The sequence below is a fragment of the Schistocerca gregaria genome, chromosome 2 (genome assembly GCF_023897955.1).
Source record: "Schistocerca gregaria isolate iqSchGreg1 chromosome 2, iqSchGreg1.2, whole genome shotgun sequence".
Lineage (NCBI taxonomy): Eukaryota > Metazoa > Arthropoda > Insecta > Orthoptera > Acrididae > Schistocerca > Schistocerca gregaria.
In genome coordinates this window covers 815,248,129-815,275,239 of record NC_064921.1, presented here as the reverse complement: position 1 = coordinate 815,275,239, position 27,111 = coordinate 815,248,129, and the positions used below count along the sequence as shown (strand labels likewise).

Sequence of the window (27,111 nt, the reverse complement as noted above, 5' to 3'; positions counted from 1 at the left end):
TATAAAATGTAGACTGGCAATGGCAAGGAAAGCATTTCTGAAGAAGAGCAATTTTTTAACATCGAGTATAGATTTAAGTGTCAGGAAGGCGTTTCTGAAAGTATTTGTATGGAGTGTAGCCGTGTATGGAAGTGAAACATGGACGATAAATAGTTTAGACAAGTACAAATGGTTCAAATGGCTCTGAGAACTATGCGACTTAACTTCTGACGTCATCAGTTGTCTAGAACTTAGAACTAATTAAACCTAACTAACCTAAGGACATCACACACATCCATGCCCGAGGCAGGATTCGAACCTGCGACCGTGGCGGTCGCTCGGTTCCAGACTGTAGCGCCTAGACAAGAAGAGAATAGAAGCTTTCTAAATGTGGTGCTACAGAAGAATGCTGAAGATTAGATGGGTAGATCACATAACTAATAAGGAGGTATTGAATAGAATTGGAGAGAAGAGAAATTTATGGCAAACTTGACTAGAGGAAGGGATCGGTTGGTAGGGCATATTCTGATGCACCAAGGGATCACCGATTTAGTATTGGAGGGCAGGGTGGAGGGTAAAAATAGCAGAGGGAGAGCAAGAGATGAATACACTAAACAGATTCAGAAGGTTGTAGGTTGTAGTAGGTACTGGGAGATGAAGAAGCTTGCACAGGATAGAGTAGCATGGAGAGTTGCATCAAACCAGTCTCTGGACTGAAGACCACAACAACAACAGCACTGCCAAATCGTAGATTTACGATCTGAGACCCTCTAGAAAGAGTACGTTCACAAACTTCCTCCTCTTCGTTAGCCGTGGACCGGCGAGCAGACGAGTGGAGTCCGAGCACGGTGTGACGTAGGCGCGCGCCGGCTACGTACCGCCTCGGTGCTGCCCTGGAGTACCATCGCTGCCGCCGCGCCGCTCCGCCGCGACTGAATGAATGCCGTCCTGGTCGTTACCGCTGTCGCGCTGCAGCAAGGTCCCCCCCGGCTCTAATTCCCTAGCAAACACACCGCCGGCGCGTGCGCGTCGCGCACCATTAGCTGCCAAACTCGCTGACGAGCAATAGAGTACCTGCCGCACGTCGTTAGCCTCTGATAAACATTGAGACTAATTTTCGTGCAGCCGGGCTGTCACCAAAGAAACAGCTCTATAGAGGGTGGTCACTGCAAGGGGATTCACAATCGAGTCGATAACCGAAACTATTGCGTTACGGTACACAGCCGAGTCCACGACTCATGCCATTGTGACGTAGCGATATACACCAACCAAGGCAATATTTTAAGAGTGTGATTCAAATGAAAAACTTAAGGGGTCTGCTCTGTGAATTCCAAGGGAAACTCTGAAAAAACTGCCACTTTTCTAAACAGTGTAACTCAATAAGATTTGTAAGTCTATACAGGGTGTTACAAAAAGGTACGGCCAAACTTTCAGGAAACATTCCTCACACACAAAAGAAAAGATGTTATGTGGACATGTTTCCGGAAACTTTTAATTTCCATGTTAGAGCTCATTTTAGTTTCGTCAGTATGTACTGTACTTCCTCGATTCACTGCCAGTTGGCCCAATTGAAGGAAGGTAATGTTGACTTCGGTGCTTGTGTTGACATGCGACTCATTGCTCTACAGTACTAGCATCAAGCACATCAGTACGTAGCATCAACAGGTTAGTGTTCATCACGAACGTGGTTTTGCAGTCAGTGCAATGTTCACAAATGCAGAGTTGGAGATGCCCCTTTGATGTATGGATTACCGTGGAGCGGTACGTTTGTATCGAGACAGATTTCCAGAACGAAGGTGTCCCGACAGGAAGACATTCGAAGCAATTGATCGGCGTCTTAGGGAGCACGGAACATTCCAGCCTATGACTCGCGACTGGGGAAGACCTAGAACGACGAGGACACGCGCAATGGACGAGGCAATTCTTCGTGCAGTTGACGACAACCCTAATGTCAGCGTCAGGGAAGTTGCTGCTGTACAAGGCAACGTTGACCACGTCACTGTATAGAGAGTGCTAAGGGGGAACCAGTTGTTTCAGTACCATGTACAGCGTGTGCAGGCACTATCAGTAGCTGATTGGCCTCCACGGGTACACTTCTGCGAATGGTTCATCCAACAATGTGTCAATCCTCATTTCAGTGCAAATGTTCTCTTTACGGATGAGGCTTAATTACAACGTGATCAAATTGTAAATTTTCACAATCAACATATGTCGGCTGACGAGAATCCGCACGCAATTGTGCAATCACGTCATCAACACAGATTTTCTGTGAACGTTTGAGCAGGCATTGTTGGTGATGTCTTGATTGGGCCCCATGTTCTTCCACCTACGCTCAAAGGAGCACGTTATCATGATTTCATACGGGATACTCTACCTGTGCTGCTAGAACGTGTGCCTTTACAAGTACGACACAACATGTGGTTCATGCACGACGGAGCTCCTGCACATTTCAGTCGAAGTGTTCCTACGCTTCTCAACAACAGATTCGGTGACCGATGGATTGGTAGAGGCGGACCAATTCCGTGGCCTCCACGCTCTCCTGACCTCAACCCTCTCGACTTTCATTGATGGGGGCATTTGAAAGCTCTTGTCTACGTAACTCCGGTACCAAATGTAGAGACTATTCGTGCTCGTATTGTGGACGGCTGTGATACAACACGCCATTCTCCAGAGCTGCATCAGCGCATCAGGGATTCCATGCGACGGAGGGTGGATGCATGTATCCTCGCTAACGGAGGACATTTTGAACATTTCCTGTAACAAAGTGTTTGAAGTCACGCTGGTATGTTCTGTTGCTGTGTGTTTCCATTTCATGATTAATGCGATTTGAAGAGAAGTAATAAAATGAGTTCTAACATGGAAAGTAAGCGTTTCCGGATATATGTACACATAACATATTTTCTTTCTTTGTGTGTGAGGAATGTTTCCTGAAAGTTTGGCCGTACCTTTTTGTAACACCCTGTATAATGCTTATCATCTTTTAAGACATCTTTTGGGAACTTTTTATGTATGAACCACAGCGTTAGCTCTCACACTTTTTTTAATTGTATCTTTTTGTTGCAAGTGAAATAAACCACGCTAATTATTTGTGTATATCATAGGTACACATTACTCAAATTAGAAACAAAGTACGTTCATTTTTTCCTGTAAGGTCTTTACACTATTATCTTTAAAGCAGACTACTGAAAAGATAGCGCTGTCACGAACTGTGGTACAAAAAACTTTTAACTATGATCTTAAAATTTTTTTGGAAATGAATTCAGTTTTTTTTTCAAAAAAGCATTTTATTTTCAAAGTTAAGTCACAAGAGTAGTCCACTTTGTAGTTAAGCGTGTTGTGTGACAGTCAACAAAATTTCAGATCTCTGTCTTTAGTAGTTTTTGGCCAATGTGTACCAGAATATGAAAGAATTTAACTTTCGAGAAATTCAAGTTAAAGTTGAAATTTCCTTTTTTGTTTAAACTGGCACAACACTAATGCATCTCTTTTGGTCAATGGCTATTAGAGCTCTATGCATATTTAGTCCACCAGGCACTCCCATCAGTTCTGTAACATTAAGCCTTGACATTGCACCGTCATTTAAACACAGAACAGCATCTAGTACACCTATTTTCAAAGTATTTAGTCCTACTAGAACTGTTTCTGGTGTCTGTTCCCGTATACAATTGTTGAAACTTTCATTTGGATTTTGAGTCGCCGGCCGCAGTGACCGAGCGGTTCTAGGCACTTCAGTCCGGAACCGCACTGCTGCTACGGTCGCAGGTTCGAATCCTGCCGCGGGCACGGTTGTGTGTGATGTCCTTAGGTTAGTTATGTTTAAGTAGTTCTAAGTCTAGTGGACTGATGACCTCAGTTGTTAAGTCCCATAGTGCTCAGAGCCATTTGAACATTTGAATTTGATTTTGAGTCCTACCATGTAAACATTTCTCTAATAATCTTGTGTCACCAAGATCCCAATATATAGGTTTCATAATTTCCATTATAGCAAATGGCAAAGAATGCTTATGGTTGTAGGTCTCATCTTGAGTAACAGCCCTTTGACAGCCACACAATCACTGCCAGTTGGGGAGAGTGCATGACATGGATTGTCATCTGTGGAAGATTTATAAAGAAGGTAGCCCATACTGCGTTTTTCGTTCCCTCAAGGTCATTTTTATTTTGTCTTATAGCTTGTCCATAATAATACTGCAACCTATTTCTTCGTCTGTAAGCCGACAACATCTGCTAATGCACTAATATCACCTAATTTCTTTCCCGTCAAACTCCTCTACAAGTTTCTTAATCTTGTCCATAACCTTTCCTGGACATGTCTAACACATTCCATTTTTTCAATTTTTGTGTCAGCATATGATCTGGATTCACCCTTCTGAGTCTTCATCTTCTAGATAAAATGTATATGTCACACCATATTTCTCCACTGACCAGTGAAATATCTTCACAACACTTTTAGATTCCATCCCTCCACAATAACCACTAAAATTAATCAAACGTTTATGATTTTCAGTTCCACTAGTAGAGCGATGACAGTACTTGGTCATACGTTCCACATCAATGACTTTACCATTCTCCAAGGAGGTAGCTGTCACTACATTGTTTAGAGTACTATGGGCTCTTCGTTGCCAGGATGCATCGAGGACTGCAGATATACATATATTGCTGTTTATGTCTACACTTACCCTAACAGCATTTTACATACTATCGTTTGCTACTTCTTCTACAGTCTGTAGAAGAATTTTATTGTACCTGTCAAAACTGGTAAGGGTAGGTTAGTCCATAAGTGCACAGAAAATTTGTGCACCTCTGTACCCTTTGCCTATACACCTCAGAGCATAATCAAGTTTAATATTTGTGTTATACATTCGCTCTTTAGTTACGCCATAAGTATAACCACATTCGCTTAAATCACAAAAATTACAAACAATTCCTGATTTTTATGCACAATCTCTTCTAGCACATATCTCTTCAACTACTTTAACACCACTATTGTCACATTCCTTACAGTGCAAATCTGCAAATCTTTACTAATTAGATCAGATAGAGCAGAGAGTTTAACAATACTGTCAAGCCCATTGTCCACACATGTCAGTTTTAGCTTCGAAGCACTTGGAGTAGTTGAAGCTGATTCAAGTGTTGTATCACTCTGTATTTCAGTATTAGCAGAGTTAATCCTATCGATGGACCGATTTCCTTAAAATTTACATTAACTCCGAACTTCTTAATTCTTCCCATTGCTTTCAAGTGGAATAAGAAACTCACGCACACAACTACTTCGCTGTAAACAAAATATTCGCGCCAGAACAACAGCAAACAATGACTAAACCCTCTTTTCAAACAAAAGAAAGCTAGTGTAAAGCTTTCACAGGTTAACCAACTCAAGGGACAACAAAGTCACAAAAACGAAAAAGATGAGAGCAGAACTTTATTTTTAACATAGCTGATTCTGTACCATGGGGATGTAGTGGTGAGTGCAGTCACTTTTAAATTCCTCTAATTTTGGTCCTTTCTGTGGTCCATTTTCCTGGAAGTAAACTTTTTCTCGTTCAGAAAACTACAGAGAATTTTAAAAAAATAAAAAAATAGATTTTTTTACCGTTATTCACGTACAAGTCCCCTTAAAAGGACTACAATATTTTTAATAGTAACAATGAACAAAAAACTTAAATGTCTTTTTTCGATGTAGTCTCCATCACGTTGAATGCACGTATTTATCCACTCTGGAAGTGCAGTGCACAGATACCACTATGAAAGAATTGTGTTGGTAGTGTGTGTGGTGCACCACAGTTTTCACCTCTTCATAACTTATAACATGCCTGCCTCCCATTGTTTCTTTGAGTGCACTGAATGGATTAAAGTCACTAGGAGCGAGGTCTGGTACATAAGGAGGATGTACCAACCACTCAAATTTAATTTCATGAACAGTCTCAATCATCTTATGGGCTGTATGCGGTCGGACGTTGTCATGCTGTAGCAATACTCCTGAAGTCAGAATTCTTGTTGTTTACTCATGATTTCAGGGCGAATTTGGTTTCTCTGAATAAAAAATACTGGTTGCTGTCACTCTGATATCCGTGTAATGTTCCAAAATTACTCAATTTGCATTCTAGAAAAGAATGAGCATGACTTCACCAGCAAACGGTTGAGTGTGGAATTTTTTGCGCTTTGGCGATGAGCTGTGGCGCCGTTCCTTGCTTGACTTTCTCTTCCTGGTTGATGATAGTGGATCCAAGTCTCACCAGCTGTAACAGTTATTCCCAGAAATACATCGCCTTCAACGTGGAAATGATGCAAGTGTTCTTCACAGGTGTCGATGCGACCGTCTCTCATTTCGGCGGTCAGCTGACGTGGCACCCATCTTGCATGCACCTTACTGAAGTGCAGTACATTGTGAACAATATTCTGCATGGAACCAATACTAATCTTGAAATTTGTGGGTACTTCGTTCAGAGTTACATATCTGTTCTGCTTTACAGGCTCTTCCCTTACCGCAATGTTCTCCTCTGTCACTATGCGGTGAGCCTGCCCTTGTCTTGGAGCATCCTCCACAGAATGTAACCGCTTTTGAACTTCCTACATTGCTTGGACACTTACTGCAACGACAAACACGAATCCCCGTACGCCGCTGTCATTCTGCGATGAATTTCGATTGTTTTGACAGCTTCACTACCCAAAAATCACATTACAGATCGCTGCTCAATCGCAGTGCATGTTGACAGTGGGGTGGCCATCTAGTCGTGGATGCTGCTTCCTTCTCCTGCGTTGTAGCATCACTCTGCCACCTATTGGTCACTTTCTGAACCTCAAGGGACGCTGCCACCTACCAACTCCATCAAGCAACTTTTCGAAATTTTATGGAACTTTTAAGGTTTTCATTTGAATCAACCTCGCATGTGCCGTTTCAGAATAAGAGCAGTCAACCGTTTACCTCTTTCATTTCCATGGTACAAATACACTGCGTGATCAATACATCAAACAAAAGGGAGGCGGAAACGAAACGAAACTTTGCCAGTTGAAAGGGTATGTAATGTCAATACAGTATCGGGTCACATTTACAAACAACTTCGTAGTGTGATTCCGTTTATCGGTATGACATTGCACCCTCTCTGGTAGCAATGCCTGCATTGATTCAGTTGGTAAATGTGTAATTAAGCAGCTGTATCCTCCCCTGAGGAAAGACGACCAACAACTGTTGTAACTGGTTCTTGATGTGCTGGATACTGGCACTGGGATGTCATGCGAGATGGTCCCAGATGCGTTCCATCAGGGACATATCTTGGGATCCTGTTGACTATGGTAGTACCTCGACATTAGGCAGGCAGTTCATAGAGACACGTGCCATGTTTGGACGACTATCGTCTTGATGAAAAAAGGCAACACGATACAGTCAGATGAGAGGTAACACATTAGTACAGAGTATGTTCATGACATACACTACTGGCCATTAAAATTTCTACACCACGAAGATGACGTGCTACAGACGCGAAATTTAACCGACAGGAAGAAGATGCTGTGATACGCAAATTCTTAGCTTTTCAGAGCATTCACACAAGGTTGGCACCGGTGGCGACACCTACAACGTGCTGACGTGAGGAAAGTTTCCAACCGATTTCTCGCTGTTGACCGGCGTTGCCTGGTGAAACGTTGTTGTGATGCCTCGTGTAAGGAGGAGAAATGCGTACCATCACGTTTCCGACTTTGATAAAGGTCGCATTGTAGCCTATCGCGATTGCGGTTTATCGTACCGCCACATTGCTGCTCGCGTTGGTCGAGATCCAATGACTGTTGGCAGAATATGGAATCGGTGGGTTCAGGAGGGTAATACGGAACGCCGTGCTGGATCCCAACGGCCCCTTATTACTAGCAGTCGAGATGACAGGCATCTTATCTGCATGGCTGTAACGGATCGTGCAGCCACGTCTCGATCCCTGAGTCAACAGATGGGGACGTTTGCAAGACAACAACCATCTGCACGAACAGTTCGACGACATATGCAGCAGCGTGGACTATCAGCTCGGAGACTATGGCTGCTGTTATCCTTGACGCTGCATCACAGACGGAGCGGCTGCGATGGTGCATCACAGACGGAGCGCCTGCGATGGTGTACTCAATGGGGGGCACGAATGGCCAAACGTCTTTTTTTCGGATGAATCCAGGTTCTGTTTACAGCATCATGATGATCAAATCCGTGATGGCGACATCGCGGTGAACGCACATTGGAAGCGTGTATTCGTCATCGCCATACTGGCGTATCACCCGGCGTGATGGTATAGGGTGCCATTTGCTACGCGTCTCGGTCACCTCTTGTTCGCATTGACGGCACTTTGAACAGCGGACGTTACATTTCAGTCGTGTTACGGCCCGTGGCTCTACCCTTCATTCAATCCCTGCGAAACCCTACATTTCAGTAGGATAATGCACGACCGCATGTTGCACGTTCTGTAGAGGCCTTTCTGGATACAGAAAATGTTCGACTGCTGCCCTCGCCAGCACAGTCTCCAGATCTCTCACCAACTGAAAACGTCTGGTCAATGGTGGCCGAGCAATTGGCTCGTAACATACGCCAGTCAGTACTGTTGATCAAGTGTAGTATCGTGTTGAAGCTGCATGGGCAGCTGTACCTGTACACACCATCCAAGCTCTGTTTGACTCAATGCCCAGGCGTATCAAGGCCGTTATTACGGCCAGAGGTGGTTGTTCTGGGTACTGATTTCTCAGGATCTATGCATCCAAATAGCGTGAAATTGTAATCACACGTCAGTTCTACTATAATATATTTGTCCAGTGATACCCGTTTAACATCTGCATTTCTTCTTGGTGTAGCAATTTTAAGGGCCAGTAGTGTACCATTGTGCCGTCAGAGTTCCCTCAGTCACTATCCGCCGTGACCTGAAGTTACACCCGATGGCTTCCCACAATATATCAGGAGTGATGTCGTCCTGCCCCTCCAAAATATTGTAACAACAGGACATTCCTGCAGGTCGCTGACGATGGTCATCCAGGATAGTGCTGAACTGCGATTCATCACTGACCATAGCGCAACACCTTTCATCAGCAGTCCATGATTCCTGGCCATGGCGCCACTCAAAAAGCGGCCGTTTGTGTCGTGTTGGGACGGCAGCCTTCGCCTGGGACGGTAATTCCCTATTCCGTCTGCCGCTAGTCTCCGACTGATAGTACAGAACGACACAGAGTATGGCAGGGAATCCATTACTTGTCCTTCGTACATGGTTCACAATACGGTGATCTTCTACTGTGGTGGTCAGACGTGATTGACCTGAGCCTTGACAACGGGTATGGCTGACCTCACATTCTCGTGCTCTCCAACGTCGTGCCACTGTCATATTCGAATCCTCCACAAGTCTGAATATTACACGATTCGACTATCCAGCCTATGCTAACTCACAATGAAGCCGGTCTCAAACTCTGTCAGGTACTGGTCACGCTGTCTCGCTCGAGTATGTGGCATCTCCTACATAGCGATCACTCAACATATGACGCTGTTCACGCCCCTTTTATACCCTACCAGGCCTGGTAACAAAACTAAACAAGAACGACACTAGTGTACTCTGTTGGTTGTTCACAGAGAATTCCAACTGTGATCTGGTACATACATGCCGATGATGTGCACGTTTACCAAGTTACACTGATACCCGAACATTTCTTCTGGGTGCTTCACTTTTTTATGAGGCAATGTAATTCCGGAAATACTTATTTGAACTAAACACTTCGTTGCTAGGTGATAGTCGACAGCAGTATTATTGAAAGTGGGGATAAGTTTCTTCAATCGGCTTATCGCGAGTGTGCGCGTAATAGGGTTTGAGAGTAAACTACGTGATCAAAAGCACCCGGACACCTCGCTGAAAATGACTTACAAGTTCGTGGCGTCCTCCATTGGTAATGCTGGAATTGGATATGGTGTTGGCCCACCCTTAGCCTTGATGACAGCTTCCACTCTCGCAGACATACGTTCAATCAGGTGCTGGAAGGTTTCTTGGGCAATGGCAGCCCATTCTTCACGAAGTGCTGTACTGAGGAAAGGTATTTATGTCTGTTGGTGGGGCCTGGCACAAGTCGGCGTTCCAAAACACCCCAAAGGTGTTCTATAGGATTCAGGTCAGTACCCTCTGCAGGCCAGTCCATTATAGGAATGTTATTGTCGTGTAACCACTCCGCCACAGGCCGTGCATTATGAACAGGTGCTATATCGTGTTGAAAGATTCATTCGCCATCCCTGAATTGCTCTTCAACAGTGGGTAGCAAGAAGGTGCTTAAAATATCAATGTAGGCCTGTGCTGTGATAGTACCACGCAAAACAACAAGGAGCGCAAGCCCCCTCCATGAAAATCACGACCACACCATAACATTACCGCCTCCGAATTTTACTGTTGGCAGTACAGACGCTGGCTGATGACGGTCACCAGGCATTTGCTATACCCACACCCTGCCATCGTATCACCGCATTGTGTACCGTGATTCGTCACTCCACACAACGTTTTTCCATTGTTCAATCGTTTTTTCCATTGTTCAATCGTCCAATGTTTACGCTCCTTACACCAAGTCAGTCGTCGTTTGGCATTTACCGTTGTGATGTGTGGTATATGAGCAGCCGTTCGACCATGAAATTCAAGATTTCTCACCTCCTGCCTAACTGTCATAGTGGATCCTGATGCAGCTTGGAATTCTGTGTGATGGCCTATATAGATGTCTGCCTATTACACATTACAACCCTCTTCAACTGTCGGCAGGTTCTGCCAGTCAGCACACGAGGTTGGACTGCACACTTTTGTGCTGTACGTGTCCCTTCACGTTTCCGCTTCACTATGACATTGGAAACAGTGGGCCGAGGGATGTTTAGGAGTGTGGAAATCTCGCTTACAGCCTACAAGTGACACCCAATCACCTGACCACGTTCGAAGTCTGTGAGTTCTGCGGAGCACTCCTCTTGCTTTTTCACGGTGTGTAATGACTATTGAGGTCGCTGATATGGAGTACCTGGCAGTAGGTGGCAGCACAATGCACCTATATGAAAAACGATTGTTTATGGGGTGTCCGAATACGTTTGGTGACAGTGTATATGCACAAGTGACCTAAAAGCTTTGACAGAGCGATTCGTTTTCCTCAGTCACCACTGTGCATGTTTACTATAACGTCATGCGTGTATTCGATAACGACTAAGTGCAATAATATAGTGGTTGAGTAATAGTTAATTAGACAGTATTTTGTTTTTAACAGTGAAAGGTGCGTAATATCTCACTTCTGAAGTAGCAGCTACTATATTAGTTGTTTGACATTACTATTTTAATTTTTTATCCTGTTAGAGTAAGTTGGGGTGAGGATGGAGCATCTACGTGACGTATGAATCTAGAACTTCGTAAATATTTAACGAATGAACCTGTGAATCATGTTATGTAACTGAGGAGGAGGAGGAGGAGGAGGAGGAGGAGGAGGAAGAGATTAGTGTTTAAGGTCCTGTCGACAACGAGATCATTTGAGGCGGGGCACAAGCTCGGATCAGGGGCAGACCGAGAAGGAAATAGGCCATGGCCTTTCGATTAAACCATCCCGCCATTTCCCTTAAGTGATTTAGGGAAAGCAAGGAAAACCAAAATTTGGATGGCCAAATGCGGGTTTGAAGCGTCGTCCTCCCGAATGCGAGTCCAAGTGTAATCTAGCAGTGAATCAGATACATGGCATGACATAGTTAATGCACTGCAGCCAGTTTAACGATTAAGGAAGCAAAATCTTTACTTCTATCGTTAAGACTAGTAAAGATGGGATTATGTTTTGGAACGTACGAAGTTTGGAAAAGGGTTTAAGTAAATTAGGAGTTGGGAGTTGACCAATGAGGGAAATTTCTGTGCTGTCAGCGAAGAGCTGTGGAGCTGATTGGCTGCAGTATGTTCCAGCCTATCAGAATTGAGAATGGTACGTTCAGGCACAAGGAGCTATAATTCAGCTTCAATAGTTAGGTTTGTATTTTGGAAAAAATGTAGTAAATTACAGTCGATAAGGAGGAGAGCTTTCCGAAAAATGACGGTATCCGGCGTAAATAATGTTTTGAGGACTGTAGAGAATTTTGTGAATTTCTTTCGTTCAGATAAAAAAATTCTGCATGCCGTGCTACGCTCTCGAAGTTCTCAAATTTCATATTATTGAATATTATTGAACTGTTCGGTATTGAGCGGATATACCGACACTGATAACCATTGTCTGAACTTTCAAACTGTTCGTTGACTGGTAAAAGCTGCGATTCTAGGTTCAGCAGGTGGCGAGTTCTGTATGTACACAGGCTGTTACTGAGAGAATGTGCTACGTGAGTGAACATGATATCATAAATAATAATAAGGAAGTATAAGTATTTAAGTCAAGCTCTGTGTATTAGGGCGGACTTGATATCCGTTAGCATGAATATCGCTAAAATGAGAATATGGCACAGACAATTTAGGCAGGAACATGTTTCATTCAATAGCTTCAGTCAGGCCCGTTATAATGAACTCCGTCTACAGCAGGGAAAAAAAAAAAAACTTTTTATGCACCCTGCCAACACGTATAAAATGTGTGAGAGTTCCTACGGGACCAAACTGCTGAGATCAACGGTCTTTAGACTTACATACTACCTAAACTAAGTTAATCTAACTTATGCTAAGAACAAAACACACATCAATGTCCGAGGGACGACTCGAACCTCCGGTGGGAGGAGCCGCGCAATCCGTGACATCGAGCCTCAAACCTCGCGTCCAACACGTATAGTGTAGCCTTTCTTTTAAAGAGCTTTTCCAGGCTGAATGACATTATACGTCGCTTCAGGGCAGGCCATGGTTCCTAGAAGCTGGTGTGGAGGGTGGGCGAAAGTATGGAAACACCAAAAATGCAACACACTACATCTACATTTATACTCCACAAGCCACACAACGGTATGTGGCGGAGGGCACTTAATATGCCACTGTCATTACCTCGCCGGCCGCGGTGGTCTCGCGGTTCTGGGCGCGCAGTCCGGAGCCGTGCGACTGCTACGGTCGCAGGTTCGAATCCTGCCTAGGGCATGGACGTGTGTGATGTCTTTAGGTTAGTTAGGTTTAAGTAGTTCTAAGTTCTAGGGGACTGATGACCACAGTAGTTGAGTCCCATAGTGCTCAGAGCCATTTTTTGTCATTACCTCCCTTTCCTGTTCCAGTCGCGTATGGTTCGCGGGGAGAACGACTACCGGAAAGCCTCCGTGCGCGCTCAAATCTCTCTAATTTTACATTCGGGATCTCCTCGGGAGGTATAAGTAGGGGGAAGCAATATATTCGATACATCATCAAGAAACGCACCCTCTCGAAACCTGGACAGAAAGCTACAACGCGATGCAGAGCGCCTCTCTTGCAGAGTCTGCCACTTGAGTTTGCTAAACATCTCCGTAACGCTATCACGCTTACCAAACAACTCTGTGACGAAACGTGCCACTCTTCTTCGGATCTTCTCTATCTCCTCCGTCAACCCGACCTGGTACGGATCTCACGCTGATGAGCAATACTCAAGTATAGGTCGAACGATTGTTTTGTAAGCCACCTCCTTTGTTGATGGACTGCATTTTCTAAGGACTCTCCCAATGAATCTCAACCTGGCACCCGCCTTACCAACAATTAATTTTATATGATCATTCCACTTCAAATCGTTCCGTACGCATACTCCCAGATATTTTACAGAAGTAACTGCTACCAGTGTTTGTTCCGCTATCATATAATCATACAATAAAGGATCCTTCTTTCTATGTATTCTCAATACATTACATTTAACTATGTTAAAGGTCAGTTGCCTAGATCAAGAGCCTATCCGCTGCAGATCTTCCTGCATTTCGCTCCAATTTTCTAATGCTGCAACTTCTCTGTATACTACAGCATCATCCGCGAAAAGCCGCATTGAACTTTGGAAGGTGGCTACACTGAGTCACAGCGCCAGAGATTGCGCCAAAGAGTATTATTCAGCCGCCTCCATTGGCAATGCTTCTTCAGAAGTTGCGGTGGGCAGTTGTAGTTCTGAGGTAGCTGTAGTTGCGGTACTAGTTGTGAGCATGTCGTGTGCAGTTGTTCTGATGGGCTAGACAGCCGATGCTGTTCGATTGGGGATGTTGTAATGATCAGAGTGTATTTTTCGTCAATATATATGAGGTAATTGAAAAAATTTTTGTATTTCTAATTTCCTAAATAACAGTGTCTCTTGGTCACAGGTTCAGTCAACAAAGCATCTGGCTTGTGTTCCTGTATTAGAGTGTAATTCTGGTTTCTATGTGCAATCATAGTATTTCGGGTTTTTTTTTAAATTACTTCATTGTAAATGACGTTTAAAGCATCTTGTCGTATTGAGGAAGAACCGTGCCAGATGTGTACGTTGAATCACACTTCCACACACAGAGCAGTTAAACTTGTAATTTGTTGTTTCGTAGCTTTATAGTTGCTAGGGACTTAATTGTGTTAACGGAAATTTCCTTTCATCCTTTGTTGTTATTCTATGCAGTCAGATTGCGGACTAATAATCGTCACGGCCGACCGGTTACGAGACTGCGTAACCGGACAGACAGCGACTAAAATTAAAATTATTAGCATTTTATTTAATTAAGCCCCCATGCACGTGGCGACCGCTGCTTCGGATCGTCCCTTGGAATTCTTTTGATAGTAAAAATAGCAGACAGTAATACTGTTGTAGTATTTTGTAGTTTAGTAATTGTAGTCTATATTGCATGTGCAGATTTGTAATGAACATTTGTAGTTGTCTTGTCTTTCTTTTAATGGTATTTTGGCAGAATTTAATTTTGATGTCTTGTATACGGGTTTGACAATTTTGTGCAACTATGAAGACGTTAATTGTTCTTTAGGCGTGTTTGTCGGGAAGCATTTCGTGTGAATGGTATTGTTGGTGATAAAGTGTCATTTTGTGTGTAATTTTCGTATAGTGGCGAGTTTTGTGTGTTTTGTAAATGATTACGCGATCGATAAAAAAGGCAAATATAATGGATAGTGAGAATGACGAAATTGTTAACATGGCGAACTCGCCAATACATGAGAACAGTATGGTCAATAATGAAGTAGAGAACAATTTAATAAGTCGGGAAAATAGTCCGGAACCAGTTCAAAATTTTTCACAATCAAAAACTTTTCAGAATTCGAGATTAACGATAGAAGATTCTGAAATAGTATCGAACACAGATAGCTTTACAGCTATGACGAAGGAAGTTGGTTTTGCGGGAAATGTTAGGGGCGTAAAGAATTTCGAACCAGTTAATATAGAGCAGTTGATGAGTGCAATATTAAATTTGGGATCTGAATTAAAACCAGTGGCAACACGATTAGAAACTGATATGGGAACAATGGAAACACGGTTAGACTCATTGGGATCACTGTTAGGATCTGAATTAAAAGCAGAGATGGAAACATTGGCAACACGGTTAGACTCAGGTATAGGGACATGTTTACAAAACATGAAAGATGAATTAAAGAAAGAAATTAGAGAAGTACAACCGATTTTGAATGTTCACAATAATTGATTAATTTCAATAGAAATCAGACAAAAGGAACAGGATAGAGAACAGGAAGAAAGAGATCGCGTGATAGTACAAAAATTTTCAGAGTTAAATTTACAAGGTGCACACGATAAGGAAAAAATATTTGAAAGAATCGAAAATCGGTACCAAATGACAGAATAAATAACCTAAAACAACAGTATGAACAATTAACTACTAAATGTGTCAATACTGAAACCCGAGTCGCGACACTTACGCAAGACGTAAATAAACAGAAAGAAAAAATAGGTGACTTATTGGAAAGAGTTGAGATTTCAGATAAATTGACAAGTCTTAATTTAAATGGGGACAGAGATTCAGATGATACAGCTCCATTGCCATTTGCAGAAACCGAAGAGTACCAGAACATAAATAAACATGTTGAAAATTTAATGAACGCGTTAAAAGGGAATTTGAGGCGTTACGAAAGCAAGTCAAACAAATTGAAAGCGAAATCGTAGGAAAAGACAGCAGAAGAAATTTACAATCACAGATAGCAGAGGGCTTTGAAGAAAATAATTTATTTAATTTACAAGAAGCAACAAGAGAGCGCCAGGCGAGCGAACTTGACAATAATCGACATTCGGACGGGGACAGACGCGGTAGGTCTTTGTCGCCACGAGGCGAAAACTTTGAGTATAAACACTTTTTAACTGTTCGGAAATTTAAGATCTTTCGCAATTCTAAGAATGATATACATCTATATTCATGGTTAGATCAATTTATGTACGCACTTCCACCAAATTGGCCACTAAGTTACAAACTGGAATTTATGTGCGGCTATTTAAGTCCTCGGGGGATTCTCTACACTAAGTGAATATGTGCCGTAGCGTGCACAGGGCCCCGAACTGTAGTGGTGCTATTTCCCTTTTAGTTTTCTGCACCGCTGCCTACTCTTTTACTATTCTTTGTATCTATCAAAACAACTCTTCAACTATCAATCTATCTAGAGAGTCGGTAAAGAATAACCGGGTACGACTATTTTACCCAAAAGTGATTTCGGAAATTACCGTTTGGACTTACTATATGTTCAGCGGCATTCATTCGTAGTTTAAACGAAATTTTACCTGTTTATCTTCGTGACAATATTACTACACATATTGACGATATTCTTATTGCTAAACGTTCTTGGAGTGAGCACAATAAAATTTTGGATTGATTATTACGTATTTTTGCAAGAGTTGGCATTACAGTGAACTTGACAAAATCTGAATTTGGTCGTTCTCAGGTGAAATTTCTTGGTCATATTATTTCTACAGAAGGTATTCTTCCTGATCCAGAGAAGCTAGACACTATTCGTAATTATGCTGTTCCTACCACAAAACGTGATGCTCGTAGTTTCCTTGGTGTCTGTAATTTTCTTAGACGCTTTCTTAGATTGGATAATTTGGCCACACCTCGTTTATGTGAACTATCTGGAAAGAATTCTAATTGGTGTCGGGATGAAGAAGCTCAAGCAGAATTTGAACAACTTCGTGATGCTTTAGTTGCTGCTCCACTTCTTTCACATCCGGATTTATCTAAAGATTTTTGTTTGGCGACGGACTCAGCATACAAAGGCCTAGGTGCACACGTATTTCAAGAGACAGAATAAAACGGCGTTGTAGTACAGAAAACTATTGCATTTGGAAGTCGTGATCTCTCTAAATCAGAAAAGAATTATTCGATTACGGAACTTGAAGCCTTGACTGTTGTTTGGGCTTTCACAAAATTTCGCAATTTTTGTATGGCAGACATACTAAGGTTTACACCGATCATCGTGCTCTGGAATTTCTTATGTCAACAAAATTAACACATGGAAGATTGTCACGATGGGCACTGTATCTACAGGAATTTGGTTTTAGTATTGTTTACATCCAGGGTTCTTCAAATATTATTGCTGATGCTTTATCTCGTGCACCTATGGGTTTGAAACAAAGTGCTGAGGAGGACTGCAAAGAAAACAATTATTGTTTGATGTATATACAAGGTGTTGCGTTTGAAAATTTCATTTCGTCTTCGCTCCAGGACATCGCTAAGGAGCAAAACAAGGTTCCAGTCTGGAAGGACATTAAGGAGAAGTGGAGGAGAAAGGAAAGTGTAGCGATTAGACAGTATTATTTAGTTCGCAATGATATTCTTTTTAAACGAAAATCGGTCGACAACTCTATTTGGTTAGTTTGCATTCCTGATGAGTGGGTTAAGAAATTGATTTGGTATACACATTTCAGTTACGCACACTTTGGTCCCAGAAAATGCTTTCATAAATTACGAGAAAACTGCTACTTCAGTAATATGGAAAAACGTATTCGATCTGTTCTTGCCAAATGCAAATTATGTGAAAAGGCTAAGCCGCCAACTATTTCTCACAGAGCACCGTTGTTTCCTATCATTCCAGCGGAATTAAAGGAGTGCAGGTGCAGGTGCAGTTGGTTTATTCGGTCCATTGGTTCGTTCTACTAATGGTTTTGTGCACATTTTGGTAGCAGTGGAATTGACATCAAAATATGTGTGTTTTACACCTTTACGCAAAGCAACAGCTCGTTCAGTATCTAATGCTTTCATCAAACATTTTCTTAAAGAATGGGACATGTTGATAAAGTTATATCAGATAATGCATCACAGTTTCGCTCCAAAATTTGGCTTCGTAATCTACGGCGTCGTAAGATTAAACCAATTTTCATTTCACTTTTTCACCCTCAATCTAACGCTTCAGAGAGATGGATGAAGGAAATCAATAAATTGTGTCGACTTTATTGTCATCAGAATCACAGAACGTGGAATCAGTATCTTCATATTTTTCAAAACAAAACAAAAAATGGTTCAAATGGCTCTGAGCACTATGGGACTCAACTGCTGTGGTCATTAGTCCCGTAGAACTTAGAACTACTTAAACCTAACTAACCTAAGGACATCACACACATCCATGCCCGAGGCAGGATTCGAACCTGCGACCGTAGCAGTCGCACGGTTCCGGACTGCGCGCCTAGAACGACGAGACCTCTGCGGCCGGCTTTTCAAAACATTCTGAATGAACTCACTAATGATTCAACTTCTTTACCGCCTATATTAATATTAAAAAATAAAGCACCGACAAATCGCATTTCTGAAATCGTACCTTTTCCGCCTTCACGGAAACTGCGGCATTCTGAAGTTGTCAACCTGGCTCTACAAAATATTGCATCTGCGGCTGCTAGGAGAGAGAAAACAGCTAAACGTCCTGGTCGTTTGAAAACCTTGTCGGTTGGTCAAAAGGTGTTAATTTAGTCTCATCGTTTTTCTCAGAAAGGAACAGGCTTGCGTCGCAAATTATTTCTGCTTCATAACGGTCCATATAGAGCTCGCAAAATTATTCATGATAACACTGTCCAAGTAGAAACACTTAAATCACGGCGCTCTAAGGGAATACATAATAATTATATCGAACGTTAACATTTTTGTGGAATGACATACTTTTGAGAAATTAACGGTTATACGTAAACACACAGACAAAACAAGAATACCGCGCCGTGTTCTGGCGGCGGCACATACTCAAAGCATCAGTCAAGTCTACGCGCCGCACAAGGCAGTCGTTGACCGCAAACAATTACTTCCTACGTCACGCGTGCCTACAGCTGACCGAGCTGAAGAATACAGTAATAAACTAAAAAGGTAACTATTAATTGAGTTTATTTTTCAGGAAACATATTTCCACTTAGGTACGTACTTTAAACGTAATTTGCTGCTCGCGATTACGTGATTTATACTTTTTGTTAACTGATTTTGACAATGATTGGTTAATGAACTGGGTTGTTACTTATGTATATTATGCATCGCTTGGCTGCACTGATTTTTCACTGATGTCACATTTTTTTATTATGTGCCTGCTGTGCTTATTTATTTAAATTGTCATCTGATTAGTTGTGCTGATATGGTTATGTATGTAAGTTATACTTTGTGATTTATCTGCTTGCGCCTTCATGTTCACTTATGAAGATTACGTATGAACATTTATTTGCTTATGCTGATAAGATGCTAATGACCTGTTTATTATGTAAGATATGTATTTGCTGCTTTGCGTATGGATTGCATATTTACACATTTCTGTTTTGTTGTCATAACTACTCTTTAATTTGGTATATAGAAATGCTGATATGCGGTGTACGAACATGGAGTTTGGGTCGCACTATGGTATTAATTATAGATTGTTCGCTTGGCAGAGCCTCGTTGTAGGGATTGTGCTGCATCCACTTGTTGACATTCTGTTCTCTACTGGTATATTTACTCGCTATTGCACGTTTTGCTTACTCTCAGTGCTTTATATTTTAAGATAAGAAAATGAAGTGTTATAATTCTGCGAACGACATTGGTACAAGAAACTTCATTGAAGTCACATGAGCTGGAGGTTTTATGGAAGCTGTATAAATTTATGCTAATAGGAAGGAAACTAACGACATGACATACCAACTCTAGGTTTAGACCATTGACAGTTATTACACTGCATTCTGCGTGAGCAATTGAAATAGCAAGTGACACTTGACACAACAAACACTCCACATGTTTGCTTCTGTTTTGACATGATTCTGGAAGTGGTGTACACACTGTGAAATATTACGATCATTCACACTCCGTACTCGTACTTACTTACTGAAAGTTATTTAATGATGGACAAGGTAACCAAAATGTATTTTATAATTCATAATGAGTAGAAGATTTGGGTCAGATGGATTACACAGAGGTTGTGTGTGGACACTGTCTTTGAATTGTATGGGATGATTAATTGAAGTTTGTACTAGGATTTTATCTGTACTTGTTCGAGGAGACTGACTAGAGGAAAGAGTTGTTATGGAAGTGAAATGATATTGGTATATGTATCGACGTATTGAACAGGTATTATTGAAGTATTAAGATTATGTGATGCTGATGATTATTGGAGTATTGGTGGATAAGAGGTAAAGTAAGTGAGGAGCATTTTTTTGGTTTATATGGAACAAGGAGGATGAAGATGACAGACTAGAACACTAGAAGATTGTCTACACACACACACACACACACACACACACACACACACACACATTGTTAAATCAATAAACAGTATATACTTTTTTTTGGAGAAAGAAAGTATTTGCATATCATGGCACACACAGTTGTTCAGAAAAAGTTGGCTTGGCAAACATTGGTCTTGACATGATGACTATGACGTTGACTATTATTGACTGTTATACACAGTACCACTACTACTTGATACACATATTGAACATCAAATTTTGACAGAATTGCATTTACACAGTTAACACTATTCAATTACACAGTAGTACTTAATGTGTGGATGAGAGATGAGTGAGTGTGTTTTGTGTGTTTTCCTTTCCTAATCCCAAATAATTGATACCGACCTATCTCCTAAATATTATTTACTTGTTTGTTGTGGCTTGCACTGACACCCATAAATATTATAGGTTTACTTATACTTGTGTATTTGTAATAGTTAATATGACAATTATCTGATACCATTTGTGTGTTTATTATAATTTGTATGTTTAGTGTAAGAGCATTGATGATAATTTTGTAAAAGCAAATTGTGTGCTTTCAAACTGTTGTTCGTGCTTACACGTATTAACATTGGTGGGTGCCACTTGGAAATGTTTAATTTCTGCTGATGAACTCTAATGAACTGTCTAATTAGTGATAGTGAATATTATGGACTGTTACCTGCACCTGTTCAACATCGCTGGGTGCTACTAATAGAATTGCTTCTACTGAAATGATGTCACTTGATGGTGCCTGCACCTGTTCAACATTGCTGGGTGTCACTAATGGAACTGCTTCAACTGAGATAATGTCACTTGATGTTGTCTGCGCCTGCTCGCCATTATTGGGTGCCACTGTTGGAGCTGTTTAAATACTGCTGATGAAATGTTATGAGACTGCTATTTGCACCTGTTGACCATTGCTGGGTGCTACTGTTGGAACTGTCAATTACTCTGAGGAGTCCTACTTGTTTATTAAACTTTTGAAAGAATTTTATGTGAATATTTGTATAAACTGATTTTTTGTGTGAAATGTTATGAGACTCTTACCTGCACCTATTCGTCATTGCTGACGCTATTGATTGAATTGCTTAACCACATGATACTTGTGTAAACTATTATGTAAAATCACATGTATGCAAGCATTTGCATTCCTTACTGTATTTTATATATTACGTTATTGAAGGGTCAGTGCAAAGCCAAAATTTATTTAGTTATGTGGTATTTACTTATTTAATATTATCTTTTATTTTTGTCTGTATTTTTTTGAACGAATTTGGTGGTATTTTCACCACCAATGCTGGCAAAAATACCATCCAATTCTAGCCCGTGGAGGAGGGGCATATGAAAGGTGGCTACACTGAGTCACAGCGCCAGAGATTGCGCCAAAGAGTATTATTCAGCCGCCTCCATTGGCAGTGCTTGTTCAGAAGTTGCGGTGGGCAGTTGTAGTTCTGAGGTAGCTGTAGTTGTGGTACTAGTTGTGAGCATGTCGTGTGCAGTTGTTCTGATGGGCTAGACAGCCGATGCTGTTCGATTGGGAATGTTGTAATGATCAGAGTGTATTTTACGTCAATATATATGAGGTAATAGAAAAATTTTTTTCTATTTCAAATTTCCTAAATAAGTGTCTCTTGCTCACAGGTTCAGTCAACAAAGCATCTGGCTTGTGTTTATGTATTAGAGTGTAATTCTGGTTTCTATGTGCAATCATAGTATTTCTGTTTTTTTTTAATTACTTCATTGTAAATGGCGTTTAAAGCACCTTGTTGTATTGAGGAAGAACCGTGCCAGATGTGTACGTTGAATCACACTTCCACACACAGAACAGTTACACTTGTGCTTTGTTGTTTCGTAGCTTTTATAGTTGCTGGGTACTTAATTGTGTTAACGGAAATTTCCTTTCATCCTTTGTTGTTATTCTATGCAGTCAGAATGCGGACTAATACTTGTCAGGGCCGGCCGGTTACGAGACTGCGTAACCGGACAGACAGCGACTAAAATTAAAATTATTAGCATTTTATATAATTAAGCCCCCATGCAACTTCCGACACTATCTACTAGGTCATTTATACAGTATATATCATGAAAAGCAATGGTCCTGTAACACTCCCCTATGGCACGCCAGAGGTTACTTTAACGTCTGTAGACGTCACTCCATTGAGAAGAACATGCTGTGTTCTGTTTGCTAAAAACTCTTCAATCCAGCCACACAGCTGGTCTGATAATCCGTAGGCCCATACTTTATCAGGCGACAGTGCGGAACTGTATAGAACGACTTCCGGAAGTCAAGGAAAATAGCATCTACCTGGGAGCCTGTATCTGATATTTTCTGGGTCTCGTGGACAAATAAAGCGAGTTGGGTCTCTCACGATCGCTGTTTCCGGAATACATGTTGATTCCTCCATAGTAGATTCTGGGTTTCCAGAAACTAAATGATACGTGAGCAAAAAACATGTTCTAAAATCCTACAACAGATCGATGTCAGAGATATAGGCGTACAGTTTTGAGCATCTGCTTGACGACCCTTCTTGAAAACTGGAACTGCCTGTGCTCTTTTCCAATCATTTGGAACCTTCCGTTCCTCCAGAGACTTGTGGTGCACGGCTGTTAGAAGGGGAGCAAGTTATTTCGTGTACTCTGTGTAGAATCGAATTGGTATCCAGTCAGGTCCAGTGGAATTTCCTCTGAGTGATTTCAGTTGCTTTTCTATTCCTTGGACACTTATTTCGATGTCAGCCATTTTTCGTTCGTGCGAGGATTTAGAGAAGGAACTGCAGTGTGGTCTTCCTCTGTGAAACAGCTTTGGAAAAAGGTGTTTAGTATTTCAGCTTTACGCGTGTCATCCTCTGTTTCAATGCCATTATCATCCCAGAGTGTCTCGATATGCTGTTTCGATCTACTTACTGATTTAACGTAAGACCAGAACTTCCTAAGATTTTCTGGGAAGTAGGTACATAGAATTTTACTTTCGAATTCACTGAACGCTTCACGTATAGCTCTCCTTGTGCTTTCATATCGTTTAGCTTCTGTTTGTCTGAGAGGTTTTGGCTGCGTTTAAATTTGCAGTGAATCTCTCTTTGCTTTCGCAGTAGTTTCTTAACATTGTTGTTGTACCACGGTGGCTTTTTCCCGTCCCCCACAGTTTTACTCGGCACGTACCTGTCTAAAACGCATTTTACGATTGCCGACCATGTCTAATAAAGTGAAGGAAACCCATTTGCTTGCAAAGCAGCTTTCAGTGGTCTCGGAATGGATCAACACAGGTCCTGCATGGTTTTAAAGGGTACCTTATACCATTCTTTCTGCAAAATAGAGACAAGTTCAGGTAACTATGATGCAGGTGGATAGCGATCATGCACCCTTCTTTGCCAAAGAGACAACAAAGACTCAACAATAGTGAGATCTGATGACTCTGGTGGCTAGGGAGATGCGACAATTCATCCTCGTCCTCCCAAAACCAGTCCTAGACTATGTGAGCTGTGAGAACAGATGCCCTGTCGTCTTGGAACACAATTTCACTGTTGGCGGCAAATTCGGCCAGAAGTCAGAAACAGTGCCAAACAAGATTCATTCGACCAAATGACATTCTTCCACTGCTCTGTAATCCACATTATGTGCCTTCAGCACCACGTTTCCCTGTTAGGGGCATTAAAATCAGTGACGAGTGGTTTTGGAATTCCAATTCGCCCTGCAATACCTTGCTTATGAAGCTCCATTCGACTTTTTTTTCGTGCTGACGGGTTTCGCGAGTGGGACATTAAGGTCTGCAGTGACTTTTGCAGCTGTCGTCTTCGTATTTTTAGTCACAAACCTCTCCAATGACCGTTCGTCACGATCACTCGACACACACGCTCGTCCGCATTGTGATTTAGCGGATGATATCTTTTTGCTTTCCCTGTATGTGGTATAAATCTTCGATTCAGTGCCTCTTGAAACAACAAATACTTCGCTGCCTTGGTTACGGAGGAACATACCATACGATCACCAACAGTTCGAATTCACTTAGCTCCGACGAAATACACTCGCAGCTACAAAAAATACTGTTCTGCCAACGAGTGACACGTGCGCCGTATTGACGACACTGTGTTGCATCAGCAGCAACGTATAAGTTTTCTAGACAGTCCTCGGAGTGCAAAGGAGACGCCACAGGAAGGTCGTTGGTTTGGGTGTTGGCCGGAAATGTTACATAGGCTCACAAGGAACCACCTGAGCTCACTGCAGTGCCACGAAGTGTTGCAGAGCGATGGTGGAGACCACATATTGTCACACAGGAGGCCCTGCAGGACGTTGCCCAGAAGTGCCAAAGTGGACGGGACAGCGTGGCCAGCCACAGACTATAAAGGCAGAAGCTAAAGCCCATATAAGAGGGAGTGTCCACTCCACCTAATCAAAACTCTGGCATCCCTTTTAGATAACAGGAAGTTTTTTTGTTAGTTTAGAAAAGAGTGAAAGCAATGTAAACCTGTAGAAGCGGAGGTTCCCCAGGGATCTGTCCTGGGCCCTTTGCTATACACATACGTCAAAGAAAGTTTTCCATCACCTCGGTTCCAAGAGTTCCGGAACTCGTACAGAAAATTGGGACACAGATCAACAAAAGCATCATTTCCGCCCTTTTTATTGCTCATGGAAACCACACATTGCATGTTGTACCACCATACAGCGAGACCTTCAGAGGTGGTGGTCCAGGTTGCTGTACACACCGGTACCTCTAATAACCAGTAGCACGTCATCTTGCATTGATACATGCCTGTATTCGTCGTGGCATACTATCCACAAGTTCATCAACCCATTGTTGGTCCAGATTGTCCCACTCCTCAACGGCAATTCAGCGTAGATCCCTCAGAGTGGTTAGTGGGTCACGTCGTCTATAAACAGCCCTTTTCAATCTATACCAGGCATTGTCAATAGGGTTCATATCTGGAGAACATTTGGCCTTTCTAGTCCAGCGATGTCGTTATCCTGAAAGAAGTCATTCACAGGATGTATACCACGGGGGCTCGGACTGTCGTCCATGAAAACGAATGCCTCGCCAATATGCTGTCGTTATGGTTGCACTATCGGTCGGAGGGAGGCATTCACGTATCATACAGCCGTTACGGTCCCTTCCATGATCAACAGCGCCGTACGTCGGCCCCACATAATGCCACCACACAACAGCAGGGAACCTCCACCTTGGTACATTCGAGGGACAGTGTGTCTAAGGAATTAATCCTGACCAGGTTGCCTCCAAACACGTTTCCGACGATTGTCCGGTTGAAGGCATATGCGACACTCATCAGTGAAGAGAACGTGATGAGCAGTCAATTCTGCATCTTGTTTGGCCCATCTGTACCGCACTGCATGGTGCCGTGATTGCAAAAATGGACCTCTTCGTGGAAGTCGGGAGTGAAGTTGCGTATCATGCAGCGTATTGCGCACAGTAAGACGTAACAAGACGTCCTGTCAGGGTTCCTCAGAGCCATAATCCGTAGGTAGCGGTCATCCACTGCTGTAGTAGCCCTTGGGCGGCCTGAGCTAGATATATGTCATCGACGGTTCCTGTCTCTCTGTATCTCCTCGATGTCCGAACAATATCGCTTTGGTTCACTCCGAGACTCCTAGACACTTCCTTTGTTGAAAGCCCTTCCTGGCACAAAGTAACAATGCGGATGCAATGAACGGCGGTATTGACCGTCTAGGCATAGTTGAACTACAGACAACACGACCATGTACCACCTTCCTGGTGGAATGAATGGAACGGATGAGCTGTCGGACCCGCTCCGTCTAATACGCGCTGCTTATTCATGGTTGTTTACATCTCTGGGCGGGTTTAGTGAGATGTCTGAACAGTCAAAGGGGCTGCGCCTGTGATATAATACCCATAGTCAACGTACATCTTCAGGAGTTCTGGGAACTGGGGTGATGCAAAACTTTTGTTGATGTGTGTAGCATCTATGCAAACGATATCCCTAAGCTGGACAGCACTCATCTCGCAGTCTCTGCTGATGATACAGATGTCTATGCCAGTCACCGAAACCCCAATTGCATCGTCATGCGCCTGCAACGACACCTTGATCAAATTACTCAATGATGCAACCTTTGAAAGACCAAAATTAATGCCAAAAACGCAACGCCATGGCGTACACTATCAGGAGGGGACTGCCAACCCGCCAGCTTTCTCTAGATGGGAGGGATCTACCCTGGAGCGAATCGGTAAAATATTTAGGCCCCAAAATTGAGGATAAACTCCATTGGAGTCCATACATTACCGATGCATGTAATCAGGGTTTGGGTAGACTTCAGCAGTTATACCCACTGCTCAAGGGCAATAGGCCGACAACCGAAGCCAAACTACTAATTTGGAAGGCCATAGCCCTTCCTTCTACATTATATGGCTGTGAGGTCTGACACTCGCCTCCACAAAGTGCTCCAAAATAAAGCACTCAGGATTATGATAGATACACCCTGGTTCGTTCCCAATCACAAAGACACAAAAAAGCCACCTATCACGCCAATCGCACTAAAGCACATACAATCACTATACAACAAAACAGTCACATCTCCATTTCATCTCGTCTCATCACTGCGTTCAGACCCAAATCAAATTAACTACAAACATCCTTGAAATAT

General features: G+C 42.3%; 1 protein-coding gene across 2 annotated transcripts in view; it reads right to left on the bottom strand.

The window, feature by feature from the left end:
* Nucleotides 1–27,111, bottom strand: part of LOC126335141 (solute carrier family 23 member 2) — a 259,625-nt gene that overhangs the window by 162,709 nt on the left and 69,805 nt on the right. Inside the window, exon 1 of one of the 2 annotated variants that reach the window (XM_049998102.1) lies at nt 858–1,085. The exons of the other annotated variant lie outside the window; for it this stretch is intronic. Coding sequence (XP_049854059.1) covers nt 858–884 — 27 coding nt within the window. The 5' untranslated portion in view covers nt 885–1,085. Of the gene's footprint in view, nt 1–857; nt 1,086–27,111 lie in introns of those variants that run through there. 2 annotated transcript variants of the gene reach the window in all.